Source organism: Myodes glareolus, chromosome 9 (assembly GCF_982192425.1).
Source record: "Myodes glareolus chromosome 9, mMyoGla1.1, whole genome shotgun sequence".
Taxonomy (NCBI): Eukaryota; Metazoa; Chordata; class Mammalia; order Rodentia; family Cricetidae; genus Myodes; species Myodes glareolus.
In genome coordinates, this window is record NC_142034.1 from 2,181,936 (window position 1) to 2,209,872 (window position 27,937).

The window sequence follows — 27,937 nt, forward strand, 5'->3', positions numbered from 1 at the left end:
CCAGCACTGGGGAGGCAGAGGCAGGCGGATCTCTGTGAGTTCTGGGTCAGCCTGGTCTACATAATGAGTTCCAGACCAGGAAGAGTACATAGTGAGACCCTGTCTCAAAAACATAAACAAATTAGCTGACCTGACCCTCTCTTCTCATCCCACCAGGGTATCAGCAGGCTGCTAAGTCACTTCTGTATACACAGAGGGACCCAGAATGGCTGAGGCGCTAGCCTGACACTCCTTCCTTCCCTGGGCAGAAGACCCTGCCTCTGGAAATCTAGGCCCAATCCAGGAACCACCCAGGTTGGACACCAGTCAGACTCCCGTTTCTGTTGCCTGTGCACGGGGGCAGGTCTGCGCCACAGGGCCCAAAGGCCTACGGATAAGCTCCTGGTGAACGGCATGAAGCTGTCCTGTTTTTCTTTCCTTCATCTTTCATGAAATTCCCCGAGGACATAGCTCCCAAGGGAACTAAGCCACCAGGAAAGAGGTCAAAGACTGCGTTCTTCCAGGAGGAAAATCAAAACTGTACATTTTATTCTTGAATCCTTAATCACCAGGGCCAAGGACAAGCATCTCTCTCTGCCAAGGCAAACACCGCTCAGAACTGCAGCCGAAGTGATGCAGGGGCCAAAGCAAACAGCGGAGCTGCATGGCGGTGACATGGAACAGAGCCATGCCCCAGCCTTCCCAAGAGGTCCTGCCAGGATAGGAACAGCCCCTAGCAGGGAGTCAGTCACCACACGTCCCAGGAGAAGGCGCATGGCAGACTGGCTGGACCAGCCTACAGCTGCACACTGGCGACTCTGGCTCTCCCCCGACTGTGCCTCTGTGTGGGCCGGGTATCTCCTGGCCCACACGCCAAAGCTGCCCAACCTGTACCAGCGCCACCACACACCATGGACTTCTGAATAACAAAACACAATATGAGATCTGAGCACAGGAGTCAAAGAATCAGTAGTTGGGCCCCCAGAGGGCAGGAAAGTCCTTCAGACATCTGCATCCTACCTGTGCCCAACACCTCCAAAGCTGGCGAAGATCTCACGCCACATGTTCACCCGGAAGGAGCGCCAACCACTGTCCCAAACAGCAAACGACCCACGAGGAGTTCACCCTGAGTGCCCAGCCTGCCAGCCTGCAGCCACTGCTGGACGGCCTGCCCCAGGGCCAAGATCCAGAGAGTTTCTCTGCCACTGCAGCAGCTCTGACTGTACATCCAGATGAGTCCCAGCAGCACGTGGGGGAAGCCTGGAGCTGGACGTGCAGGCTGACTGCCCAGGCATGAGTTTTACTAAGGAGGACTGTGGGCTTCTCCAGAGCAAACCTACTCCTCACACCCTGCATGATACTCGACAGGGAAGTTCCTGTTTAATGGTTTCAGTGCAGAACCAGGAAAAATGGGGAGATGCAGACTGTGACCAGGACTTCTCTCCCACCCCTGCAGTAAAGAGCAAACTGTAATGGAACTAATGACTAATAATTTAATAAACCTCACTCCCCTGACAGCATGTGCTTGCTTCCATGGAGCACACCACGGAGTGTTTGGATACTAAACAGAAAAACCCCAAGGCTGCTCTGAATCCCGTTTGCCGGCAGCTCGAACACAGCTTTGGAGCTCCTTCAGCCCTTCCACCCACCTTCAGGATTCCTCCAGACCCACGTAGCTACAACTTTAAAGCCATTATTAAAGGATAAATTAAAAGTATAATCTGCCCCCCGGACTCCAGCTGACACCTAAGGGGCCACCCTAGAAGCTTCCATCTGCTGCCGGCAGCGGAGTGAACACAGCTAAAGGGGTTTCACAAGCCACTGCCTAGGAAGGCACAGCCATGGCTGGTTCATACAAACAGAAACTGTTGCCCTGGAGCAGAGCACGGTCTCATTCAGCCATGAACCAGCAACTCCATGTAAAAACCAGGGATTGATCACAAGCCTTCCGCTGACCCTTCAGACACAGTTTTGAAATAATGCCTGGCTTTGTAAGAGCACTGCTATGGACCGGTCAGGGCAGGGATCTTTCTCTTGAGAAAGAAAAAAAAAATGTCACTGGGAGCTGCAATGGGCCTGGTGCCATCAGGGAGCCCCAGGCTGTGTTACTGGAGATGGGGGGCCAGGACTGTGAGAACCCATACTGAAGAAACGGGAAATGGCCCGTCCATCTGTACCCAAGACTCAGACATAACACGACAGCGGGGGGCTTGTCGAGGGGGCCAGAGGAAGGCTCTGCAGTTCTCCTAGGAGAAACTGTCATCTCACAGATGAGAATGTGCATGCGACTCTTAACACATATCAGAAGCAAAAGCAGGCGCGTCAGCCTCCTACACAATTAGTCTTCTCCCTCTGCGGTTACATAAGATGATGGATTATCTGTCCACCCATCCAACCTGCCCGCGCTCGACCTCCTACTTTGGGCTACGTCCATTAACAGCCGTAAAGGAGTTGTGGAAAGGGAAAGCCTGTTGAGGAGAAAGTGCCCAGAGGCTGGCATAACAGCGCCTAGGAGAGCCCTACCGTGCCACCGCGCCAAGCAAGCGCAGGGCTACGGACCGCTGCAGTCTGCAACCCCCACGCCGCCCCCGCTCCCTCTTCCCCTCACTCCAGGGTGGCAGAGCAGCCCAGGCTTCGCACCGTTCGGTCCCTCTGGACGCCGGGGCAGACAGGCTTACCGAGGGACCACGCGCGCGCGGGGGCAGAAGGCCGTCGGGGTGGGGGCGCCCACTCGTGCTCGGGGACCACGCGGACCGCGGCGGGCGCAAGGACCCTGGGCGGGCTCGGCCACCTGTGACCAACCGAAGATCGGCCCACCCCACCCGCAGTCCGGGAGCCGGTGCCCAGCTCGGGCCTGAAGACTCAGGGGCGCACTCGGGTCCGCGCTGGAAACTCACCTTGTAGACATTTTCCGTGAGCCGGTGCATCTCCTCCGAGCGTGAAAGCGACATGGTCCTGGGTCCCGGCTACACCACAGACCAAAGAAGGGGAACAGGCGGCGGTAAGGAAAGCGACGGCTACAGCAACAGGAAAAGGCGCGCAGACCAGGACCACAGAGCTCGGCTCCCGGCGGCCGCGGCTTTTATAGCCGCTCAGGCCCCACCCCATTTAGACTCCGCCTCCGGGCCCCGCCCCCGCCGCGCCCGGATCACCGCCCCCGGCTGTCCGCCCCCGCCCAACCCAGCCGTTGCTAGGCAACCGCCGGGCCCGCTCCCGCGCCGTCCTTCCCATTGGTGGATTTCGGAGGCGGGGGCGCAGGGCGGGGATAGAGGCGGGACTCTGAGGCCGGCTGCGGGCAGCGATTGGCCGGCCGCCGGGAGGCGGAGGCGCGGCGCGCGCCGAGGCCCTGGAGCAGCCTGAGGGGGCCGGAGCGACAGCCGGGCTGGGGGCGGGAAGCGGGGGCGGGGTGGCGCAGGAAGGAGCAGGCGCGGGGTGTGGGCGGTTTGGGGGGCACTCGGGAGGGAGGCAACGATCGGGGCTGCAGACCCGTGAGGGTCCCGCAGGAGTGCGCCGGTGGCTCCCGCGCTATTGCAGGTGAGTCGGCGAGGCGTGCGGTCACCCCGGACGATCTTCCGGAAGGGAGGACTCCCGGGGCGGGAGTGGGTGGAGACGGAGGAGGGTGCTGAATTAGAGGGAGGATCCTGAGCGCTGGAGGGTAGGCGCTGGACGGAGGTTTAGGATTCTGCGAAGAGGACCCAGGAGAGGAGCGCGTGGGGCGTGGAGAGACTCCTAGAGGGTGGTATGGTAGGGAATGAGGGGTGGGGGCGGGAGTGGGGTGGGAAGCTCCGGGGGAGGAGCCTCCCAGCCCAGCGGCTGGCGGTATCAGGAAGGCTTGGCGGAGGAAACTGACCAGGTTGGCACACGGGGTTCCAGCACAGTTCCTTTGGAGAAATATTTACATAAATTAAGCGAGCATAGAGCAATTATTTGCTTTACATTGTAAAACACCAGAGCTGAATGTTTCCTTTTAATTAAACATAACACTCCAGCATCCATTTCCTGGACAGCTGGTCACTCCACTCCTTCAGCAACCCAGAGGACTCCGTGGCGCGGCTGTCAGACAGTTCGCAGGGACTCAGACCGCCCCGTTCACTCTGCTACACGTGTAAGAAGCACAGGGAGGGATTTAGAAAGCACTGGACAGAGATTTGGCTTCCTGTTCTTTCAGCCACTGACCCTAGTGTCCTGTTTTTCTCTATTGTTTGGGTCATTTTCATCTAGATCCCTGTGTATCTGTTTTCTCGGACCCTTTCGGTTGCAAATGGCAGAAAGCCAACTTAAATTTTATTTTTGAACTTTAATTTTTCATTGACTCGTGCAACTGGTTGGTCACAGTTGCCTCTCCCTTCCCTCCCTCCCTATATCTGTTGATCTAGACCAGCATGGTATAGTGCCTGCTCGATCCTGCCACACATTAGTCCCTCCCTGTTCTAACCGCCAACAGGGAGCTGGTGCACAGGGGTAGAGGCAGCCCGCCCCCCCCCCACCCGCTTGCCCCAGAAGATCAGGGGCCATAGAGGAGAATGAGAGGTGAAGGTTGGCAGGAAAAACAGGAGATCTCTCTGGGAGAAGAATAAGGGGCTCCCCCAGAAACGTTCCCATGGTCTGCCCCCATCCCGTTCTGCAACAACCCAAGACTTTCCTGGGCTACCTACCCACAGTCACCCTGTTTCTGTCCAAGGACCACACTTGCATGGGTGACAGACTCAAGCCAGCTGGCTTCCCGCAGCCTCAGGCCTGGACAACTTCAACAGGAGTCCACAGCGGGAAGAGGGGTGTGAGGACACTTGGGTGGAAATGACCCTACATCCTGCCTGCAGCTCAGTGCACTATGACCCATGGCTGGCACAGTCAGGACTACTTTGGGAGCGGGTCGGGACAAGAGAGAGACAGTCGGGACCTGTCTTCATGCCCAGCCTACAAGGACATATTCCCTTCAGCTCTCTAGTGGGTGATCCTAGCCCGAGTCTAGACTTCAGCGGTGTTCCCTGAAGCCTTTCTGAGCCAGGCAGAAAGTAGTAGGGGCGCCAATGGTCAAAGTTCAAGTTGCTGAGTGGGTAGAACTGGGCATCCAGATCTACCAAGACACTGGCTCCAAGTGGAGTTAGGAGACCCCTCTTTCCCTGGCTCCTCTTCATCCAAAGCCCATTACAAACCTCATCTTAGACCTTTTCCCACTACATCGGTGGATGAGGAACCTGCTTACTTTCCTAAAGGTTCAGCCACCTGATAGCTAGGAAATTATGGCCCATGTGTGGGCTTGCACCTACTTCTGTCCATCAGGGATGGAGGAAACCATCATCATTGGCTCTTCCTGCGTCTCCCCAGGAAGAATAGTGAGAAGCACCCCCCGGGGTGGCGACTGCCAGCCAGCACACCCTCTCAGACCTTCCATGGTGCTCCTGCTCTTGTAGCTGAGGTGGGAATGGGGCTCACTGGTCCAGGTCTGAGGTAGATGGGAGCAGCTCTGGAGAGTCACTGAGAGCCCAGACCATCGTCCAGATGCTGCTGGCTTTCCCTCTTTGGGGACTGTCAGCCCTCCCTGAGTAGAGATTGGCGGTCCCCTAGCCATATGTAATCCATGCATCCACTCCTCTGAGCTCCACCAGCCTTGTTTGTAGTCAGCATGTGTGACGCTGAGCCCAGGGTCCAAGGCCAGACCAACCTCTGATCCTCAGTGCCGCGGGTCACCGGTTCAGGGTGGGCATCGCGGAGACAGGCTGGGGGTGGGGAGCACCCGTGTGTATGTCTCCACAAGCTTATTTTTAGTTGCGTTATATAAGTGGCTTCATCCCGGCGTCATGTAGGAAGGGGGGGGGGTCTCAGATTTAATTACAGGATGACAGCCTTTGCATTTCAAGCAAGCTGTTCTCCTGGCAAGGCAGGCACGGATTGGGAGTCTGCGCTCAGCAGAAGCCACCCTTCGGGAAGTGACCCCCGGCTGGCTGTCACCTCCTTCACCTCCTTCATCCTCAGCCAGTTTGCTGAGCTTGGCTTAGGAGGGTAGCCATTTGTCTAAGGTCTCCAAAGATGGTGGGAGATCTGTGCCTCTTAAGGGGGAGCTCTCCACCCCCACCCCGCCCCACCCCCACCTGGCAGCTCTTCTTCTCCCCGAGGGAGGGATCTCCCAATCAGAACTCTTCTGTTTTCATTCCCAGACTAAAGCTTTTGTAATAGGTAACCAGAAAGTTCTAGTAGGAGAGACAGAGGGGCAGAGGAGCTTGTGCTTCTGGGGCTTCCGGAAAAGCCTTCCTTTTCCCCTCGACACCCTGGTCACCCATACTGACTTCTTCCATTCTGCTTGGCAGGTGCCTGGGCCAGGCCTGAGGGCAGAAGCATTCTTGTCTGTAGGGCTCTGGTTTCTGGACAATCTGAATGGCTGGCCAGCTTGGTGGCTAGAACTTTTATCAGCAAGAATGTGCTGGGAGCTCGGGGTGGGAGTCTCACTCCTCCCAGCAGGAAATCTGTTTCTGTTGCCAGCAGTCGCTTGGGTTTCATCCGGTCTTAAAGGCATAGCCTGCCACAGTGGATGGGGATAGGTTGAGACCTGACCTTGTCAGGCTGGGGGGTGGGGGAATGGGTGCAGTATGAGGAGAATGCCTGGGTTTAAGGAGTCCCTTCTAGAAACCAGTCAGCTTGCAGGGGCAGGGCAGACACTACATGACTCTGGCCAGGTCCTTAGCCTCCCCCATCCTTCAAAGCAGACCTTAGGGTTCTGAGCAATGTTGGGAGGAGTCAGGGAGAACAGAGCCATGTGGAGGACTGGCACTGGCCTGAACAGGGCGCTCTCCTCAGTTTCTGCTCCCAAGCCCAGCAAGGACAGTACAGTAGACCCCTGGCTGCTGACCAGTGCTCCCCTTGGTGCTTCCCCCCTCCCATCGTGACTGAAGGCAGAGAGTCCGCAACCCAGGGGAGCCTGAGGAGACAGGAAGACTGGAGGTGTCCTGGAGTCCTGTTGGGTCCCAGACAGGAAGAGGACACTGGGTAGAGCCTGGAGGACTCTGAATGAACTGTGGACTTTAGTTAATGTGTCAGCCCTGGCTCCTGAACCAGAGTAAATGTATCACACAAGGCAACAAGCTAACAACAATAGCTGGGTGGGCTCAGGCCAACTTAGGATGTCTGAGGCGCTGGGCTTCCTCCCTGGGACCTCTCTGAAGAAGAAAACAGAGGAGGCCATGGAGTCTTTGCTCTGAATGAGGAAATGTAGAGCAAAGGACCTTGCAGGGCCCTGGGCTACAGGTCAGAGGGTGCTGGGAGCTGGCCCTGCACAGGGCCCATCCCTGCCTCGCTAGAGCGGAGGTCTGGCGAGCAGTTTGGCTCTCCTGCTCTCCCAGATGTGGCTGCTTCTCTCCCTCCTCCCAGACTGTACCTTGGCTTTACTCTCCGCCTGACATGGTTCGAAGCTTGCCTCTCCTTTAGCCCCAATGTGGGTCCTGCGTTCTGCTGTTAGGAGGCAGATGAGCCCTGCACACCTGACTGTTTCTGGTGTCCTGTCTCCGCTTACACATACAGTGTGGCTGGAAAGAAGGGACCAAGCAGGGCATTTGCCTGGTGGGTGGAGGTGTGAGCCTGGTCTTTTGGTTTCCCAGAGTGTTACCTGACCCTGCCTCTGTCCTCTTAAGCACACTAGAAAATTCCATTCACAACTGCGACCTCCCACAGAGCCTCCCCTACAGGCAGGCCCAGGAAGGCAGAGGTGTGGGAGATAGACCCTCCCACCCTGCCCTGTCGCCCTGGTATGGGGGGGGGACGCTTCCCCAGCAACCACCCCCCTTATGTAATCTGCACATCACATCGGCATGACTCCAGGTGCCTGTGGGAGGTAGCGCGGGGGTGAGTGCAGGGGCGCAAACAAGCCTCGAAGTTTCCTTGGGTGCTTCTCCTCTTGTTACATTTCAGCGTCAATCCTGCGTCTGCCAGCTCGGTCACCCACTTGCCTATTAGAATACATTAACTGACAATGCAGACTTAAATAACTCGGGCAGGTGACGGGCTGCAGCGGCGCCCTCTGCACCGAACCCTTCTGCAGCTGGCCCAATGAGCTCAGAGGACTGCGGTCCAGAGACAGGACCATGAGTGGACCTGAGGTTGGTAGGGAGGGCAGAGGAAGGCTGCAGCCGGCAGGCCAAGCATACACAAGACCACACTTGAGTGCTGGGATTCGGGTGCCCTTGGCAACACAGAAAGCCCACCCCACGTCAGGCACACCCATTCCTTCTCTGCACATTCCCCGCTTGTGGTGGGGTTGTGCCATAATGGGTAAATAAGAAAGCTAAAAAAGTGGTATTTTGGTCTTCAGAGCAAGACCACTCTGTGACAACAGAGCAACAGCAGCAGCAGCCGCCTAGCCCAGGCAGACCTGGCTGTGCCCTCTTGCTCCGCAAAGTGCCCTCCATAGGCCAGAGTGGTCCCTTACCTTCCCTGGGGAAAGATGAAAACCAAATCTTGCTTCCTGCTCACTGTAGGGATTCCGTCATCCCCAAACAAAACATCCCCTCTGCTTCCTGGTTGCTCTGCCTCTTATGTTGCCTTGGACAGGTCTAAAGGTGTTTTCAGGTGGTGGCAAAGGACATTGTTTTCCAGACCCTGAAGTCAAAAGACACCCAACCCGGCAGCCCCAGGGTGTTCCGCCAGGTCCTTCCCCACCGCACAGCGCAGCCGTCCCCAGCTGGTCCTGCCAGAGTGAGAAGCCCAGACATGTACACGCTGCTTCACATGCTCACAGATGGCTTCCCTGCCCAGGGCTGGCTGCTGCTAATTTCAGCTGCTGGAGGCTCCGTGTGCGCTCTCTCTTTTTTTAATTCCATGTTTATTTAAAGCCAGATTTTGAAATCTTGTCTTCGACTCTGAAATCTGAAATTTTCTTACAGCGGATCTTACCCCACCACCACCCCACCCCACACACAGGACACAAAGTCTAGGAAGGTTTGGTGAACAACTGGTCAGGGCCCCTCACAGCAACCCTATTACATCAGCATGGGGCTCAGGAGATCCCTCGAACATGTTTGGTGTTTCCATGTAAACAGGGGGAAGCCGCGTGGAGTGTCTGATCAGAGGCCAGCGCCTCCCCTGCTGCCTGGAGCTGTGGGCGGGGCGGACTGGGACAGTACTGACTCATCTCAGCCACAGCCCTGCAGCAGGGCCTGGTGTGGCCCAGGTACCTAGGACCCCAGTGCCAATCTTCCAGTCGTCTCTCGGGTTCTCAGAGCTCCCCTTGCCCATGGAAGCCACCTCCAGGCTCTTCCTGCTTTCTGGGAAATCCAGCCCACCCAGGAGGGACCCTCCTGGTTTAGGGCTCAGTAGAGGACGTGTCCAGCTCGCTGGTGTTGACACAACACTGGACTGCTCTCGGGCGGACAGTGCCCGTGTCTTATCTACCCAGTGTCCTGACACACACAATGGAACTCTACCCCCCAGTCTGGGACCTAGAAGACTACACCCTGGCATGGTGAGCGCTTTAGAGACACAAGGGCTCACCCAGTGCATGGCACACAGCCGCAGCTCCCCTTGGCCAGGGCTGAGGCAGAACTGGCTCCAGGAGGAAGGTGTGTGTGCACCCAGGGAAGCAGCAGAGCTTCTAAGACACTGGCCAGGCCCCTCTGCTCGCCTCTGCCTCTTCTCCAGCAGGCTGAGAAAGGGAAGTGTGCAGCTTCCACTCAGCTAGCTGCAAACCCCGCCAGGCTCTTCCTAGCGCGGATGGACTGTGTGAAGGGCTGGGGTGGTGTTCCCGGCACGTCTGGTCAGACGGAGATGACTGGGAGAGTCCTGGGGTGCTAGGCTTGGCAGTGTCGTGTCTCCAGCAGGGCTGGGAGACAGAGGACTGTAGAAAGCTAGCTGCCCCCGTCCATATGAAAGGAATACTCTTTCCTTGCCAGGAAATCATGGCTCCAAAAGGACAGGCGCAACATTTCACCCCCTGTCCAACCAAAGGTCAGCCGTCCAGCCTTTCCAAATGTCACTCTCTCTGCAGACAGTGCTGGCAGGAACACGGAGCTGCCAATGTGCCATGGAATTTACTGCTGACTCTCACCCCAGGCTGGAGGGCTTTTCTGCGGGAGCCAACAAAATCCTCTCTGCTCAGCTTGAGGAGTTGGCTTTCTGAGTCTCAGAGCTGGTCTTGGTGAACTTGGTGGTGTTTCCCTGCCTTCCTGGGCTCCCAGTGTTTCCAAGGAGAACACCCCATATTCTGGATTCCAGAGGCTTAGGCAGGACACAGGATCAGAGCTCCAGAGCCCTGAAGTTGAACTGTGTGACCTGGCCATTTCTTCAGACGTGTGCTGTGTGTGTGTGTGTGTGTGTGCGCGTGCTTTTGAGCACTGTCACTGTTGACATGAGAACAGTTGGAGCAGAGCCTGTGAGCAGTTCTTGGGCTTCCAGCCTGACTGCTTTTATCTAGGACCTCATCCCTTTGGGTTTTACAAAAGACTTCAGGGATCCTGCTGAGACTCCCTGAATGTCTTCATCCTTCTGAGAGTTCCCTTTGCTGCCCCCTGGTGGAACGTCAAAGAAAGGCGCCTTGGCATGGAGCAGGTGAGAGTGGCTGGCAGTTGAGGGCAAGGGTGGGTGGCTGGCAGGTGCTGTGCAGGGTTTCGGACTTTGTGAGACCGGGCTCTCCTAGGACGTGAGTGGCCCAGGCAGTCGCCGACCGGCTTGCCCCGGCTCCAGAGGGAAGGTTAAACTCCTCCCTTCAGCTGAGGGAGAGAGAGGAGGCAGACGGCTGCTGCAGTGGGCTCTGCCAGAGCCTGTGGAGGGAACATGGGGCAGCTCGTGCACCTGTCAACTTGGTGCTTCCGGGAAATGCTGTTTGTGCTGTTTTTGTAGGAGAGGGGTAAGTCACCTAAAATGAACACACCGCTTAAGGTGTGCAGTTCTGTCCTTTTGAGTGACAGGCAGTGGCTTTATAACCTCTACCCACCGCCATCTGTCTACCAAGGTCAAAATCATTTTTTTCTCTTCCCTCGAGAGTTTCCTGTTTGCTGGCTTGGGTTTTGGTTAGTTGCTGTCCCTTTGTTTTTGAGATAGGGTCTCATGTAGCCCAAGTTGACCTCGAACTTGTGTTGTGGTTGAGCTTCCCACTCCTCCCCTTGCCACCTCCCAAGTGCTAGGAGCTGAGATTGAAGGTGACATGCATGTGTGCGGTGCAGGCCCAGCCTGGCATGCTGAGCAGCGTGGCGTTCCCCCGGACAAGCCATATCCTCAGCCCAGAACTGATTGTCGTGGTGACTCCGTACTCAACTTGCAAGGAGCTGGCTGCCATTCTTCCCTCTGGGGATCCATGAGGCTGCCAAGTCCCCTCTGTCCTCATCAACCTTACCCCCCATTGTTTTAGACCACAACCACCCTGGTGAGCAGGAATGGAGCCGTTGATTTCCTTACCATCTCCCTGGTGGCCGCTGAGGGGTTTGCAGCCTCTTCTCCAGTTCTCATTTGTTATAATGATTTTATCCCAATGGAGAACATCATACATGGACATGCATCTACATGACTCCTAATGTAGTCACCCCCCCCAACGCCACCCACACCGCCTCCCACATTCATGATCTCGTCTTTGTTATCATTGTTACATGTATTTAATGTACATACATAGAAATAACCCACTGAGTCCATTAGCTTTGAGTCTGCACATTTGTCCAGGTCTGACTTCTTGGAACTGGACAAGAGTGTTCTCTTTTTGTTTGTTTTTCGAGACAGGGTTTCTCTGTGTAACAGTCCTAGCTGTCCTGGAACTAGCTCTGTGGACCAGGCTGGTCTCAAACTCAATATAGATCCTCGGCCTCTTCCTCCTAAGTGCTGGGATTAAAGGTGTGTGCACCACCACGACCCGACTGAGTCTTCTCTTTTTAGAAAAGAACCACAGGAACCACAGCCTTCACTCTAGCGCTTCATTTGGGAAGGAGCTTGCAGGTCAGGTGCCTCGGGACAACAGCTCTGGCAGGTGCCCACTGACACAGCCATGCGAGTCGGGTGAGCAGCAGTCCCCAGCTGCTCCTTACAGACACTTGTGAGAGCCCAGGCTAGCATGGGTCAGGGAGCCAGGTCAGCATCCAGGACTGAGGGGTGGAGTAGGCAAGCCTAACTCACAGGATGCTGGAAGGGGAATAGCAGCCCCGGACAGGGTGGGTTCCCCCAAGTCAGAAGCCTGAGGATGGGTGGTAGACAACCTCTTCCCGATAGGCACAGCTGTGCCGTCTGCCCCTGGCAGCTGGAGCCATGGCAGCTTCGGCAGGAGTGAGCTTGTGGAAGAGTGTCAGGGAGAGGCCCAGGAAAAGAGCCGCAGCAGCTAGCCCCCGCGTGAGGACCAGCAGTCATCAGAAGCAGAGCCGCAGCCCGGTGTCACCCTCACACCACAGCCATTGCTAACCTGGGGTGCTGCCGTCACCACACCCTGCACACAGTCCTCCAACCTCATTGTCCCTATAAGCAAGGGAGCTCTGGCTGGCCCCCAGGGGACTCTGCCGACTCCCACACTAGTGGAGGTCAGAGGACAGCTTGTCTGAGTTGATTCTCTCCTATCCTTGAGTCCCAGGCATTGAACTCAAGGCCTCAGGCTTGACAGCGAGCATCTCCGCTACTTAACTGTCTCCCTGGCCTAGTGGAAGGGTGTATTGATTGGCTGAACTCCCCTATCATCTTCAGTGTGTGTTGGTTTGTTTGAGACTATGGCTCTGTGGGGTTCTGGCTGTCCAGGAACTCGCTCTGTGGACCAGGCTAGCCTTGAACTCAGAGCTACAACTGCTTCCCCTCTAGCGCTGGAAGTAAAGGTGTGCGCCACCACGCCCAGCCCAGTCTCCACTCTCGTCTCTCATCTTGTCAGAAGTCCCGGTGCTCTTGAGCTAAAATGAGGACAATATAAACTATTTTTAAACAGTTATCACAGAAGTGAGCAAGGGTGATGCCTCCCAGAGGCTGAGCAGCAGGGAGTTGGGCCAGTGTCCTTGCAGAAGTGCTGTCCCTGCAGGGCTGCAGTGGCCCCCGCAGGGCTGTGGCTCAGGCAGACATTCCTGAGAAGGCTCAGCTCAGGGGGAAGGGAATGCCTGTGGCCAGCTCAGGCTGGGGGCCAAGGAAGTTTCCACCCTCCCTCCCAGTTCCAGCAGCAATGAGGCCTTGGGGCCTCTGGCCACACAGCCACAACAGCAGCTTCATTCCTAGGTGACCGGGCCTGAGTCACCGGCTGTGGGCTCCGACTTGTCACGAGCAGCGCTTACGGTGCACGGCCTGGAATTCGCTGTTCGCAGTCTGGTCTCAGCTGAAAGTCTCCATTATCACTACATCTGCTCTCTACTGTTTCCTCTTTTGAAAGAGAAACGGTGCTAAGTGGGCTCCAAGTCCGTGCCTGCACGTAGCATTGGTTGTCGCTGCACGATTCCCAGGGCTGGACTGTCAAGGGGTAGACTCTGCTGACGCCAGTCCAGGGGACCCACACGGCTGCTTGCGGGCCACCACGGTCTTTGCAAATGAAGTTCTATTTGTTTGTACGTATTTAAAAATATATTTAATGTATATTTAAAAGATTTTATTTATGGGTATGAGCCTTTTGCTCGCATGTGTGTATGTGTACCACATGAAGCCAGAAAAGGGCATCGGGTTCTCTAGACACAGCTGTGTGCCAGCGCACCTGGCTCATACGGGACTGGGAATAAAGCTCATTTAGCATGCTAGGCAAGCACTCTACCAGCTGAGCCACTTCCCCAGGCTCTGTAAATAAAGTTATATTAGAGACTCACCATGCTTGCACACTCACTAGCTCTGCTGACTTCTTCCTACCGCTGCAGACTTCAGAGACACAGACGGACCACACTCCCAGAGCGTCCCTTCCAGTAGTGCTGGCGACGACCTAGCTTGCCCCAATGGGAAGCTACAGGCCACCTCACTCCAAGCCTCACTACTGAGCTGGCTAGAGGGCTGCCTGGCGTTGCTGCGGCTGCCCCTGCTTGGCTTCTGTTCCCACGACCCATCCTCCAGGGTTTCCAGCCGTGCCTGTGCTGTGAGCCCCTGACTGTCTCATGTGCACTGAGAACCAAATGGCTCACCCTGACCTGTCCATTCCCGTTGGTGCCGGCCCTCTGCCACCTCCCCACCCCTGGGAAGCTTGTCGTCTTGAAACAGAGGCTGGTCCTCCAGTCTCCACTCCTGCTTGCTTTTGTCTTTGAGACAGGATCTCAGTGTAGCCCAGGCTACCCTTAGAACCACAGGAATCTGCCTGGTTTTGCTTCCTCAGTGCTTGGGCTAAAACTGTGTGTCACCACGCTCAGCCCAGACTCCACTCTTGTCAAATGCCCCTCAAACCGTGGCCTGTCATTAAACCCAGTGTGACAAAACTTGGCAAGTGCCAGCTGCAGATGGTCAGCTCTGCTTCTGCTGTCCACCCCTCTGGACTAGCCCTGCCATCTCTGTCATTTCTGCCACTCCCTGCTGCTTTTGTAGCAAAGACTGTTACATTTGTGTCTGCTTCGCTGGTTCTTGGAGCATTGATTTTGCCTTAAATGACTCCATCTGATGTGGAAGTCAGTTTCCTGTACTTAACTTTTTTTTTTTCTTTTAAGACAGGGTGTCTTAGTTACTTTAGTTACTTATTTCTATTGCTGTGATAAAGTACCATGCCAAAGGCAACTTTTTTTCTTTTTCTTTCTTTCTTTTTTTTTTTTGGAAGATGGTTTCTCTGTAGCTTTGGAGCCTCTCCTGGAACTCCCTGGGTAGCCCAGGTTTTCCTCGAACTCACAAAGATCTGCCTGCCTCTGCCTCCTGAGTGCTGGGAGCTGAAATCTTGTACCACAGACAGAAGGTAGAGAGGACACGCTGGAAATAGAAAATTCAAAGCCCATCCCCAGTGCCACACCTCCTCCTACAGTGCCACACCCCTAATGCTTCCCAAACAGTTCCACCAACTGGGATCCAAGTGCTCAAATGGTCCCATGGGGGCCATTCTCATGCAAACTGCCACTCTTCAGCCCCCATGGACTTGGGGCCCTATCATGATGCATTTAGCCTTGCTTAGAAAGTGCCCACACTCCCTTCCAGCTTGGGTGACTGCGTGACCCATCTTTGTTTTTCTAGAAAGGGTTTTTCTGTAGCTTTGGAGCCCATCCTGGAATTCACTCTAGTAAAGAGGAAACATCTCTTAGGATGACTTCTCTCCCTGTCTGCAGCTCTTGGCGGGTGTCCCACTGCGCTAACGCCTCTAACACGGGGCCCTGATGCAGCTAGGCTTCGTTGTTATTGCTTCATGCAATGGCTTCACAGGACCTTCACGTGCAAAGCGCCCAGCTACATGCAGCCTGGCCTCTGGAGGAAGATCCCACAATCCCTTTACACATATACCCTTGGATGATGCTGCCAAGGTGGCTACCTGCTTGGGATGGACACTGGTCCCCTTGGGTCCCGTTCATGGTAGCTTTTGTTAATGCCTAAGGCCTTTCCTTTCATGAGCTGGAGTTTAGCTGGGTGGGGCCTTGCCCTGGGTTTGGCTCTCCATCTCCTTCAGCACACGACTTGGCTCCAGCATTAAATTTCCCAATGTCCTTTTCTTCTTTCGACTGCATCTCCGGTTTATTTTTGCCCCACTTGCTCTTTTTTTTTTTTATGATTGCTAATAACCGTGCGGCAGCCACCATTAGGCTGTTTGAAATCTTCAACAAAGATATTTGTCACTGTGAATCTAGCCTCCAGCAAAGTCTTAGGACAAAGACAGAAAGCAGCCACATTCTCCACCAAAATATCACGAGATTGGCCTCTGGCCCAGTTGTTGAAGTCTTCAAGTCTTAGCTTCTATCCAGGTGCAGTGGCACAGGCACAGGCAGAGGCAGGGGGATCTCTGTGACTTTGAGGCCAGCCTGGTCTGCATGGAGTGTCCCAGCACTACACAGAGAGATTTTTTTTTCCACAGAGAGATCTTAAAAAAAAAAAATCCTTCTCTCTGAGCTTCTCAGGCTGGGCCTCCACAGCACACGCTACTCCCAGCTGCCTTCTGGAATCTCACTAGCGTGACCTGTTAAGACCTGCTCAAGGGTTCAACTGCTTTTCTAGTCCAGATTCTTCCATATTCCCACGGCACACACACGTTCTCACATGGTGCACACACATGCACAATCCTCACAGGCTAACTGCTTTAAAAGTTATTGGGGTCAGAGAGATGGCTTTTATCTAGGCAGAGGTGGTGCACACCTTTAATCCCAGCACTCGGGAGGCAGAGGCAGGTGGGGCTCTGTGAGTTCGAGGCCAGCCTGGTCTACAAGAGCTAGTTCCAGGACAGGCTCCAAAGCTACAGAGAAACCCTGTCTACAACACAAAACAAAAGGTTCTTGCTGTTCTTCCAGAGGACCTGAGTTGCGTTCCTAGCACCCGTATCACGATGCTCTCAGCCACCTGTAACTCCAGCTCTAGGATTCTGTGCCCTCTCTGACCGTGGCCATCCCCACACACGGATGTGGCATACACTCAAAAAATCTTTTAAAAAACTATTAGCATGGATTGGGGTCTACTAATTCACAGTTCCCAGTCCGCTCCCTCCCTTCTGTCTCTCTGCTCCCCTCTCCTGCCTTCTGTTGTGTCTGACATCTTCTCATATCATATCCCATTTTAATGAACCTATTGGTTTTCTGGCTGCATCTCTCTGTGTGGATTATGAGTCACGTTACTTTGCATGCTAGAAACTGACCCCAGATCTCTCGTAAGTGCTCTTGCATGTAGACACACTCCCATCTTTTTCTTTTGAAACAAGGTCTCACTGTATTGCTCAGACTGGCCTAGAGTTCAGTATAGCCCAAGCAGATCTTGAACTTAAGATCCTCCTGCCTCAGCACCTGCTGGCATGGCAGGTGCCCTGCTGTTTTAATAGCTACACTAGAGATTGCAATCATCACATGTAAGCTAGCACCCTAGTGTTTGCATTGCCCGCCATGATCGACATGCCTGAGCCATGCGCACTGTGGCTTCACGCCCTGGGAATCTCACCACAGTGTCCCTGTTGCTGTCAGAATCATACACATTTTTTACGCTGCTGTTTAAACAGAAAAGGATCTCTCCACTGTTCTTAACGTTTTTATTTCCTTTTTGCTTTTCTGAGACAGACTGGCTGTGACCACAGGCTAGCCTTCATCTTGGGCTCCTTCTGCCTCAGTTTCTTTAATTCACTGAATTCACAGGGATTTGTGGTGGTGACTCCAGGCGCAGCTGCCTTTTCTGTTCCCCCTTTTCCTGAAGATGCAGGCTCTGGCCCATTCCCTGCACGCCTGAGGCGGGGCTGCATGCTGGTCTTGGGCTTTTGGCCTCCAGCTCTGAGGTCTCACGGTCACTGCACTCTTATAGAAAGTGCCTTCTCTTTACTCTCTTTACGTTTGGCTGCAGGCTTCTGGCTGCCATGTTTCTGGCTGCCACGTTTCTGATGAAAACCCTGCAGCCACCTAGCCTCTCTTTGGGGGGTAGTTTTCCTGTGCATGACTGCTGGGTGTCGTCTTGGGTCCTGTCACATTGTGTGATGTGTGGATTCACAGTTTTTCTTGAATTTTTACAAATTCAACTTGGTCTTTTTTTTGTTTTGTTTTGTTTTTGGTTTTTTTTTTAATATTTTTTATGGTTTATTTAATTTTTATTTTTATGTGCATTGGTGTGAAGGTGTCAGATCCCCTGGAACTGGATCTTCAGACAGTTGTGAGCTGCCATGTGGGTGCTGGGAATTGAACCTGGGCCCTCTGGAAGAGCAGTAGTGCTCTTAACCACTGAGCCATCTCTCCAGCCCCGGTTTTTGGTTTTTTGAGACAGGGTTTCTCTGTAACTTTGGTACCTGTCCTGGAACTAGCTCTCTGCCTCCCGAGTGCTGGGATTAAAAGCATGCGCCACCACTGCCCTGTTACAAATCCAACTAGTAAACTGATACCGTTCACTAAATTTTAGCCTTTTTGTTCATATTTCTATTTTCATATTTCATAATTTGTTTTTATAATTTTTATTTTGTGTGCATTGGTGTTTTGCTTGCATGCATATCTGTGTGAGAGTGTCAGATCTTGGAGTTGCAGACAGTTGTGAGCTGCCATGTGGGTGCTGGAATTTGAACCCAGGTCCTCTGAAAGAGCAGCCAGTGCTCTTAACCACTGAGCCATCTCTCCAGTTCCCAGGTTTGTTTTTTTTTTTTTTTTTTAAACAGTGTGTTTGTGCAGGTACATGTGTGTAAATGTTGGGGAGCCAGAGGATAATTTTGAGTGTTCTTCCTCAAAAAAGGCTTTTGAGACAGGGTCTCTCATTCTCTCATTGGCCTGGTGCTCACCCATTCAGCGAGCTGGGATTACAAATGCATGCCCCTATGTCCGCAATTTCAAAATGTGAGTTCAAACCCAGGCTCTTGCAGTTGGCAAGCAATGACTTAGAGACTGAGCTGTCCGTAGGTCCAGTGAGCTTGCCCAGCTGGACAGGGAGGTCGGGATCACAGACCGCCCTCAGACGTCCGCCACCGAGCCTCCCCAGTCACCGCCCCTCCCAGCGCAGCATCTGCAGCTGTGGGGCTCTCCTCTCTCCTCCTCTGTGGCTTCTGTTCGTCGGTTGAGGAGTCCCACCTTTCGATGTCTGGAGGCGGCTGTGATCGTGGTCGAGTGGCTGTCTGATGACCCGTCACCTGCGCCGTCTCAGTCCACATCTGCATCACTGTCTCGGTTTTTAAGAGGGGCAGGGGCAGGATTGCAGTGACCGGAAGGACGAGGACTGAAGAGTGTCAGATCCTTGGAGCTGGGGCTGCAGGAGGTTGTGAGCCGCCTGCCTTGGGTCCTCTGCAAAAGCAGCAGGCACTCCTAACTGCTGGGCGGTCTCTGCAGCCCGGACTCTGTCTTTTCCCTTGGAATCTGATGCATGTTTTCTGTCCTCTGTGTGACAGGTTATCTAAGTTGTAAATTGGACTGCTGGATTGTCACACTGTGGAGTCTGTTACAAACTAGCCACCTCAAGAGTGTTTGCCTGTCCTTCCTTCCTCCCTCCTGCCCTCCCTCCCTCCCTCTCTTCCTCCCTCCCTCCCTCCCTCCCTCCCTCCCTCCCTTCCTCCCTCCCTTCCTCCCTCTTGTCCTTTCCTTATTTGTTTGTTTTGAGACAAGGTTTCCCTGTGTAGTCCTGGTTGTCCTGGAACTCACTCTGTAGACCAGGCTGGCCTCAAACTCACAGAGATCCTCCTGCCTCTGCCTCCAGAGTGCTGAATTACAGGCATACGACACCACTGCCCGGCCCAGAAATGTTTTTTTCCATCTTTACAGTCCATCAACAGCTCGCTCAGACCTCAGACCTTGCTGCCTTCAGTGATTCATGAATCCCTTCTCGTCTTGATTCTTAGGGTCTCTGACTCTCACATGTGTGACTCGGGGAAGCCTGGCACGTGTGGGGTCCTTCCTGAGCTCATCCTTTCCTGAGAGACCCCTTTCCCAGCTCCTCAGCTTCCCTCTGAGGTGACGCTGTCCTTTCTGCTGTGTAGCTCTGAGTTCTACCCAGGGCAGAGCTGTGGGAGGAAATGAGACCAGAGAGCCCTTCCCGGGTCTCTGCTTCCCGGGCCCTCTGCTTCCCGGGCCTCTGCTTCCCAGGCCCTCTGTTCTGCAGTACTTTATAGACTGTTTTGTTTCCCAGGATCGAGAGAGGCCTGAATGCTACCATAAGGCATGCATTCCACAGAGGATGCTTTGACACAGGAGAAAAATAGCCCAGAGAAGATGCATCCCACCTCAGATGAATGATTTGAAGCCAACCTATCTGTCTGTCCTTCTCGATTTATTCTGTGTGTATGCACTCCTGTCCTGTTGGCACGCACTCATCTACTAGAAGCTAGAAGAGAGTTTGGTCCCTCTGTGGAACACACCTGGCTTGTTACATGGGAGTCGGGGTCTGAACTCTGGCTAGAATTGACTCTTTCCTGTGTGGCATCCGGGTCCCATGTGTCATCCACTGTGGTCTGTGTCAGCCCCGCTGGCCGAGTGATGTCTAACCCGGAAGGAAAGTGTGTCTGCCTTCTTCACACGGTCAGGGAGAGTAGAGGTGGCTAGGACAGGAACACCCCAGTGAGCCTGATGCATCCCAGTGAAAAACTGAGGTGGACAGAGAATCGCCACCCCCCAGGAGGCTAGCCTGGATCCAGACTGTGTCTCAGTGCTTAGGAGGACTTGAGGTCATCCCAGCACTCACACTGGGCAGCTCACAACTGCCTGTGGCTCCAGACACTGGAATCTGATGCCCTCTTCTGGTTCCCACACACACTTGCACACACATGGGGGCGTATGTGCAAGTGTGCATGCATGCTTGTGTGTGTGTGTGTACAAAAATATACCCCACCCCAAATAACCTTACAGTCAAATGCGAGCTAAATGCAGTGAGTCTGGAATGAGTGTGGAGAGATTATGATAGGAATACATTTATTTATGTTACCCCCTTCTCCCTAAATATGTTTCCTAGCAAGGCACAAGGGGAACATTGCTCAGTGCTGGAGAACAAAGTAGTTTTTCGTTTTGTTTGTTTTGAGGCAGGGTCTTACCGTATAGCTGCGGAACTCATAGAAATCCACCTGCCTCTGCCATCTGAGGCATTAAAAGTATGCACCACCGTAGCAGCCTGGCCCCACATGGTTCTTAGACAGCTCATAGTCTGGAATGATCTACCACCATAGAAAGACTCATAGTGCCTCCACCTCATACCACCCGGGAAGGACGGATCTGATCAGTCAGTCCCCTCGGTAGCTGGTGTTTCCTGTCTAACCACAAGTTTATCCTTCACCCCAGCCAGTGCCTGTTGCTGTGCGCATGAGTCCCTGAACAGCCGGGCACCGTGGTGATGAGTGACTGCCCCCTCAGACTCACTGCCGCCTGGAACTGATGGAGCAGCTGTGGGAGGCCCTGCCCCTTGCAGCCACAGGGAAGGTGTCCCCAGCCTAGGAACACCTGCTGGTAAGCGAGCCTGTGACCACCAGATTCCAGCGTTTTCTAACCAAACCAGGCTTCCTGAACCGCACTGGTTTGTGACTGCTGAGCTATTTCCTCTGACTGGTAACCCTGAACCATCCCCTCCCAGGCAGAAGAGGGAGGCTCCTCAGACTCGGGGACCTTGCTGGGCTGGGAAGGTCCCCAGGCTGGTAAGAGCGAGCAGCTGCTAGCTGTGTGTACATCCAGCAGGACCTCTTCGCCTGGGGTTGGACGGAACAGCGGGCTTTTCAGTGGTGTGGCTGCCGGAGTCTCCTTGCTCTTGGGAGGGCCCCTCACCCTGGCTCTGCCTGTAACCCCAATAAAACCTCTGCTCCACCACATGGACCTTGAGTGACGTCATTTCTTTGTCTTTCCCTGCCCAGCGTGAACAAGCGTCTGTTCATGTCTCTCTGGAAAAGTCACACGTCACAGACTCTACATGTGTTTCTCTTATTGTGTGTGGGGTATGCGTGTGCACCGTGCATAGGACACATAGAGGCCATCAGACAACTTTGTGGAGCCAGTTCTTTCCCTCTTTATGTGGTTCTAGGAATCCAGCTCAGGTCCGGGGCACCCAGCACCTCCACCTGCTGACCCTCACAGGCCCTCTGTGTTCTGGTAACGTCGACCCAGGCTGGCCTGACCGGAGCTGTGACCCCATTTTTAGCCATGGTTGTCACTCACTCCGCTGGCATCTCTCCTAGCTTCAAATCATAGATCTGACTCCCCTAAGCCGATACCCATGTGCCCCAAAGCCATCGGCCACACCCTTGAGTGCTCTGGGTGCAGCATACATCTCCGATTCTGACCGGATACATCGGCCCTGGCTCCACCCTGCCCACAGGAACTGTGTACAGTGGTCCTGGCCTGCTTCTCCTCTCTTCCGCCTGGGAGTGGGATGGAGACAAAGCGGGGCTAGCCGCCTTCCCCAAAACCACGGAGGGGTTTCCCCAGGACAGGTCAGCACAGAAAGGGAACAGAAAACAGCCAACTTGGAAATGGAGAACTCAGACGATCTATTTGCAGACAGATGATCTGTCTGGACAATCCTAAGGGCTATGAAAATAGCCCAAACGGCTCAGGAGGGCTGTGGGGCACAGAGCAACACACACCCGCAGTGCCAGCACTTGGGAAGCAGAAGCAGCTCAGTTGGAGGCCAGCCTGGTCTACACAGTGAGTCCTAGGCCAGCTTGGGCTGCATGGAGTGACCGTGTCTCCACACAAGGCCTCAGCAGCATGTAACCATGGTTGCATGCACCTACAACCCCTGCACTGAACAGCAGAGCCAGGTAGGACCCAAGAGGCACTGGCCAGACAGCCCCCAAGACAGAGAGCTTCTGTCTCGAGGCAATGAAGCTGAAAGCCACAGATGCGGAGACACCCGATGTCCCGCCCTGGCCCCGGTGGTGGTTTGAATGAGAAGCGTCCCCATGGGGCTTGGATATTTGAAAACTTGGTCCCAGGTTAGGGGTGTTGTTCTGGCGTGGCAGAAGCGCTGGGAGGCGGAGCCTTGCTGGAGGAAGAATGTCATTGGAGGAGGTGGACTCTGGGTTCATACTCTCTCCCCACTTCCTGTTTACTTCTTCTGCTCTCTGAGAGGGATGAAGATGTGGTCTCCCGGTTTCCTGCTCCTCCAGCCACGCCTCCCTCGCCACCGTGGGCTCCGCCTCTACCGTGAACACCCACCCTTCTGTTAGCTGCCTTGCTCGTGGTGTTTCCTCACAGTAACAAAAAGACGCGGATGTGCCCTTCATGTGTGTGCCACACACACAGAGGAAAGCAAGTTTGACAAAACCAATACCCTGGAAAGATAAGACTTGGTTGAGAGAGCAGAGCCGAGCTCCTGGGTCTGAAGGCTCCCGTACACTCGCTCGCGGGACAGCATCTCGCTTTATCCCCAGACTGCATGCCCATTCGGAGCTCCGCGCCATGTGGCTCCTTTGCAGAAACCGAGATGCTTATCCTAAAATTCATATGGAAATTCCAGAGCCCATAACAGCCCAAACGGTCTTATAAAAGAATGAAGTCGGAGCACTCAGTTCCCTATCTCAAAACCTACGACAGGGATACAGGAGCCTGTAAGGCTGGTGCCCTCGGCTGCCACGGGACTCTTCAAGATCATTGCTCTGCCAGGATGCTAGAATACTTCAGTGGGGAAAATTCTCTCTCTCTCTCTCTCCCACCTTCCCTCCCTCCCTCTTCCCCCCTCATTTGGTTTTTTTTTGGGGGGGGGTTTCGAGACAGGGTTTCTCTGTGTAGCTTTGGAGCCCGTCCTGGAACTCACTCTGTAGACCAGACTGGCCTTGAACTCACAGAGATCCTCCTGCCTCTGCCTCCCAAGTTCTGGTGTTAAAGGTGTGCACCACCATACCCAGATCTCTGGTTTTCTTGTTACTACACGTCTGAGCCGTCCTGGAAGTCCTGATCTTCCAGTTTCAGTTGCTCAAGTGTGGTGACCTCTTACCTACTGTGCTGGACAGCCGGACATCTACCTACAAAAGAATGAAGTCAGACCTATCAGCCTCGCAGCACAGATGAGTTAACTCAGCTGGGAACAAGGCCTTAAGATAAGTAATAAGCCAGGCGTGAAGGCACGACGTCTTTAGGGAGGCGGTGACTGGCGGATCTCTGTGAGTTCAAGTTAGCCTGTTCTACAGAGCGAGTTCCACAGAGAAACAAAGCAAAACAAACAACAACAACAAAAGATAAGAACTAAGAGAGAAAGAAATCCGGAAATCACAGGCCTAGATACTGACCTTGGGTCAGGCAAGGGCTTTTCGCTGTGACAGCAGAAACGAAAGCAGCAAAAGAGGGAGCGGAAGGTGCAGCATCAAAATTAAAAAGCAGAACTTCAAAAAAAATCATCAAAGAGTAACCATCTTGCAGAATGCATCAAAGTCACGTGAGTTCTAATACCCAGACTACACACAAGTTTCATTTTATTATTTTTATTTATGCACTGGGACAGAGTCTCACTGTGTCGGAACTCACAATCCTGCCTCAGCCCAAGTCCTATGATCAATGATGTCTGCCACCACTCCTGGCTCAGAATAAAGAATTCTTACAAGATAATAATAAGACAACTTAACCTACTTCAGAACAGGACATGTCTCTAAGAAGATTACAGATGGCCACTGACATATGAGAAAAGCTCACATGTCATGAAACATCAAGGAAATGCAGCTCAAACAGAAGGGACAGGGCCGAGATGGCTCTGCTGAGAGCACCGAGCTCAGTTGTAGTGATATTTCAATTGTATTTTCATACAAATTAAAATTTGCTTGCCTGGAGATCAGAGAGTAAAACAGCCCCACTGGCCAGCCTTACAGACCAGGCAGTGGTGACACACACCTTTAATCCCAGTAACCACACTAGTTTGCCACAGAAACTGGGCAGTAGTGGTGCACACCTTTCATCCCAGCTCTAAAGAGGAATGTAAAATGCCAGGAGACAGCTCTCAGACTCAGTCTCATTCTGAGATTCCTGGAGGCAGGATCACCATTTTTGGACTGAGATCAAGGTAAGAGCCAGTGACTGACTGTTTTGCTTTTCTGGCCTTGAGGCTGAACCCCAATATTTGTCTCTTAAGTTTTTATTAGCTGTGCTACACTCAGTTCCCAGCACCCATGCCAGACAGCTCACAACCACCTGTATCTCCAGAGGATCCCACAGATTCTTTGGCTTCCATGGACACTACACATATATGGTGTGCACGTGTGTGTGTGTGAGCACGCACACACATACACACACACACAATCCCTAAGTGAAAAAAAACCACAAAACCCCAGAAACACACAACTCTGTGCACACCAGCTGGGGGGGGGGCGTAAAAAGCCACCTTGGTGCAACTGTGGAAGGGGGAGCCTCAGATGTCCTTTTGGGAATGGGAGGTGATGCAGCCCCTAGGAAAAGCTGCGGGTTCCCAATAGAATACACACAGGTTTACCACTCACCAGGAAAAACAATGGCAGAGGCTTACCCCAAACTCATTTATAATAACCAAAACATGGAAACAAATCAAATGTTCACCATAGTGAAGGACAACCAAACATACAAAAGGAACGTTGTTTGGCTATTGGGAGAACTGCCACACACTACAACAGACACCCCCAAACAGGGTAGAAGACAGTCACAGAAAACCAGATAGGGACTGTGTTTTGTTGCTGTGACCAACTACAAGAAGGGCATGAGGAGGAGGATTCATGTTGGCTCATGGTTGTGAAAGTGTAGTCCATCATGGTTGAGATTCCCAGGCCCCCCAGGCCCATGGCCCCCTGCAGGTCCAGGGCCCCAGTGGCCCCTTTCCTCCCCTCAGGTCCCACAGCCTCCCAGAACAGGGCCCCTAGCTGAGACCCACAGCCCCAGTGACCCCTTTCTGTAACATGGAGGGCTGGCTTGTTGGGGTTTTTGTCTCACTTGATACCCCACAGCCAGCAAGTCCCAGAGAAAATCACACAGAGAGCTCCATAAGATTATAAACTGACTGGCCCATTAGCTCAGGCTTCTTGTTAACTCTTGTAGCTTATATTAACCCATTGTTCTTATCTACATTAGCCATGTAGCTTGGTACCTTTCTCAGCCGGGCAGGTTACATCTTGCTTCTTCCATGATCTGGGCAGGACTGGGAGGAATGGGCTTCCTCCTTCCCAGAGGTCTGTTCTCATTGCCCCGCCTCTACTTCCTGTTTGGTAGACCCACCTATACTTCCTGCCTGGCCAATCAGATTTTATTTAAAACATGATTGACAGAATACAGACAATTCTCCAGCACTACCTTTCCTCCCCTCAGGTCCCACGGCCTCCCAGAACAGGGCCCCTAGCTGAGGCCCAAGTGGTCAAGCACATGGGTCTGAAGAGGACATTTTAAGTTTTTAATACTTAAAAAACATGTATGTACGTGCACACGCACACTCTGCTCGTGCCATAGTGAGTTTGTGTGGTTAGAGAACTTATGAGAGTCAATTTCAGGGGATCTAACCCCGGTCATTTCTGTGACCTTAGTGGCAAGGGCCTTTAGACACCGAGCCATCTCCTTGGCCCTGTGGGCGAAGTTGTATGTCCAAACCCAAACTCTACAACAACAGATTCGGGGTTGGTTTGGGTGGCAAGGGGGGGACAGATCGGGGAAGAAATGACAGCTAAGGGGCTTAGGCTTTCTTTTGAGGTCGTGAGAGTGTCCCCAGAACCACCACAGTCTCACGGCAGCTTGAGCACAGGACACAGAACCAACCCCACCACCACCGGGAGCAATGGAGGCTGCCAGCCCCCTTGTTCCTCTGTTTTGCTACTCTCAGAACTTCAGCGAACTCAACTACTCAGAGCCGGTGAGCCCTTGCTCAGGCGCTGTGAGGAAGGGACATCCTTTGGAAACCAGGGGTGACAGAACCCCGGATAGCATTCAGGACCTGGCAGGAGGTCACATACTCCACAAAGCCTGGCTCCTCAGGACAGCCGAAGGCCAAAAATGACTGTTGAGTGGACTTGCAGTGCTGGGGTAGCAACCCTGTCTCCCCAGGCTGGTGGACTTGGCACGGAATTGGAAAATGTTAATGAGGAACATGGAAGAGGGGGGTGTTGGGGACTGCAGATCACCAGACCCTGAATTTCCCGAAAACAACTTGTTTTCCTCTGCTCTGCGCAGCCTGCAGCTGCTCTAAGCATGAGACCCTGATGGCAGGGAAGTGGGTTCTGGTGGGTCCGTGACTGAAAAATCCTGGGAGCTGGGGCGTGGCCAGAGCCCCATATAAGCTGCCCCTGAGCGCAATAAAGTGGGCATTCATGGCGTTCTTGTCTCAAGGATGTCCCTGTGTCCCCGTCTGTCTGTCTGTCTCTGTCGGTGTTTGTGTACTTTTAAATTTTCAGCCTAGTTCCCCTAGCGCATAGTTTTACAGGGTATGTCCCCATCCCTGGGGATCCAGTCAACGGATGGCCCAAGCCCTGATCCATAGGTCCACCCCTGGAAGGAAGAGCCAGACAGAACAGCTTTCTTGTAAGCCTGCAGCATTTCCATGGTAACACCCTCACTCCCAGCTCTCCCTGGCTGGTGGGAGCATGCGGCCCTCCCCATTTACCTGAGGCCAGAGCAGCACGTCATTCTTCCCACAGGTGACTAGGGAGTGAGAAGGTCACCCTGCAGGAGTCATCAGCTAGGGCAAACAGCAGCAAAGTGATGAGCAGGTAAGTCCGGGCTGCAGCCGTCTAAACTGGTCCTCAGTCAGGGTACACACCAGTGCCTGCCTCAGAGCAGGGGGCAGCCTGACCATAGGAAAATCTTAAAAAAAAAGAGAGATAGGCTCACGCTGGTGGTCTCAAAAGCAGAAAGATTCTCCTGCTTCTGCCACTGGGGTGCTGGAATTACAGGTGTGCATTGCCATGGCTGGTGCTTAGCAACAATCAGCAAGCTCTGTATAGACTCCAGTATCCCCCAACAAGTGTGAACCCACACCAGAGACTGTCACAAAGCTTGACAAAGGAATGCACCCAGGGCGCACACGGCCACTCGGGTCATTGACAGAGGCCCTATGTAGAGTGGCAGGTGCCATGGTCTCATAGGTTCCACAGTGATTACTAGTATGTGATTCTCAAGAAAGCAGACCAGTGGTCTCCAGGGGTGAGGGTGGGGAGGGCCATGAATGGCTACACCCATATCGGGGGATGGCTACAGGGCTTGGTGTCTAACCTGCAATGCAGTCTTGGCGTGGGCCCTCAGAACTGCCAACCAGAACGCAGAACAGCAGTGGTCTGGTTCCAGCGTCTGCCGCTGTGAGCTGGCTGAGCTGCAGCTGCCTCGAGGGAGGGGCAGCGCTGTTCTGGTCTGTGTGAAACCCACTGTTTTCATTCATTTCCATGGTTACTACACTCGGTGCCGCTGCCTCCAAGACCCAGGTTCAAATTTCATTGCCATTGTGATGGTACCGCGAGATGACTGAGGGGTTCGTGGTGCCACCAAAGGCCACACGATGCCAGGACCTGGGCCGCAACCTGTGGCCATGTTGCACCTTTGGGTCATGTTGCTGCCAGGGCCATGCCAATCTGAGTGGC

General features: G+C 53.8%; 1 protein-coding gene and 1 long non-coding RNA gene across 7 annotated transcripts in view; one reads left to right on the forward strand and one right to left on the reverse strand.

Moving 5' to 3' along the window:
• The window catches only part of Baiap2 (BAR/IMD domain containing adaptor protein 2), a 74,168-nt gene extending 71,120 nt beyond the window's left edge, over window positions 1-3,048 (reverse strand). For all 6 annotated transcript variants that reach the window (XM_048429274.3, XM_048429268.3, XM_085694267.2 and 3 more), the window contains exon 1: window positions 2,877-3,048. In XM_048429274.3, the coding sequence (XP_048285231.1) occupies window positions 2,877-2,930 (54 nt within the window). In that variant the 5' untranslated portion in view covers window positions 2,931-3,048. The remainder of the gene's footprint in view (window positions 1-2,876) is intronic.
• A 368-nt stretch (window positions 3,049-3,416) lies between these two features.
• Window positions 3,417-21,242, forward strand: LOC125397159 (uncharacterized). The gene is made up of 2 exons (XR_007231014.3): window positions 3,417-3,513; window positions 20,718-21,242. It is a non-coding gene; the product is annotated as an uncharacterized LOC125397159 (long non-coding RNA).
• The last annotated feature ends 6,695 nt before the right edge of the window (window positions 21,243-27,937 follow it).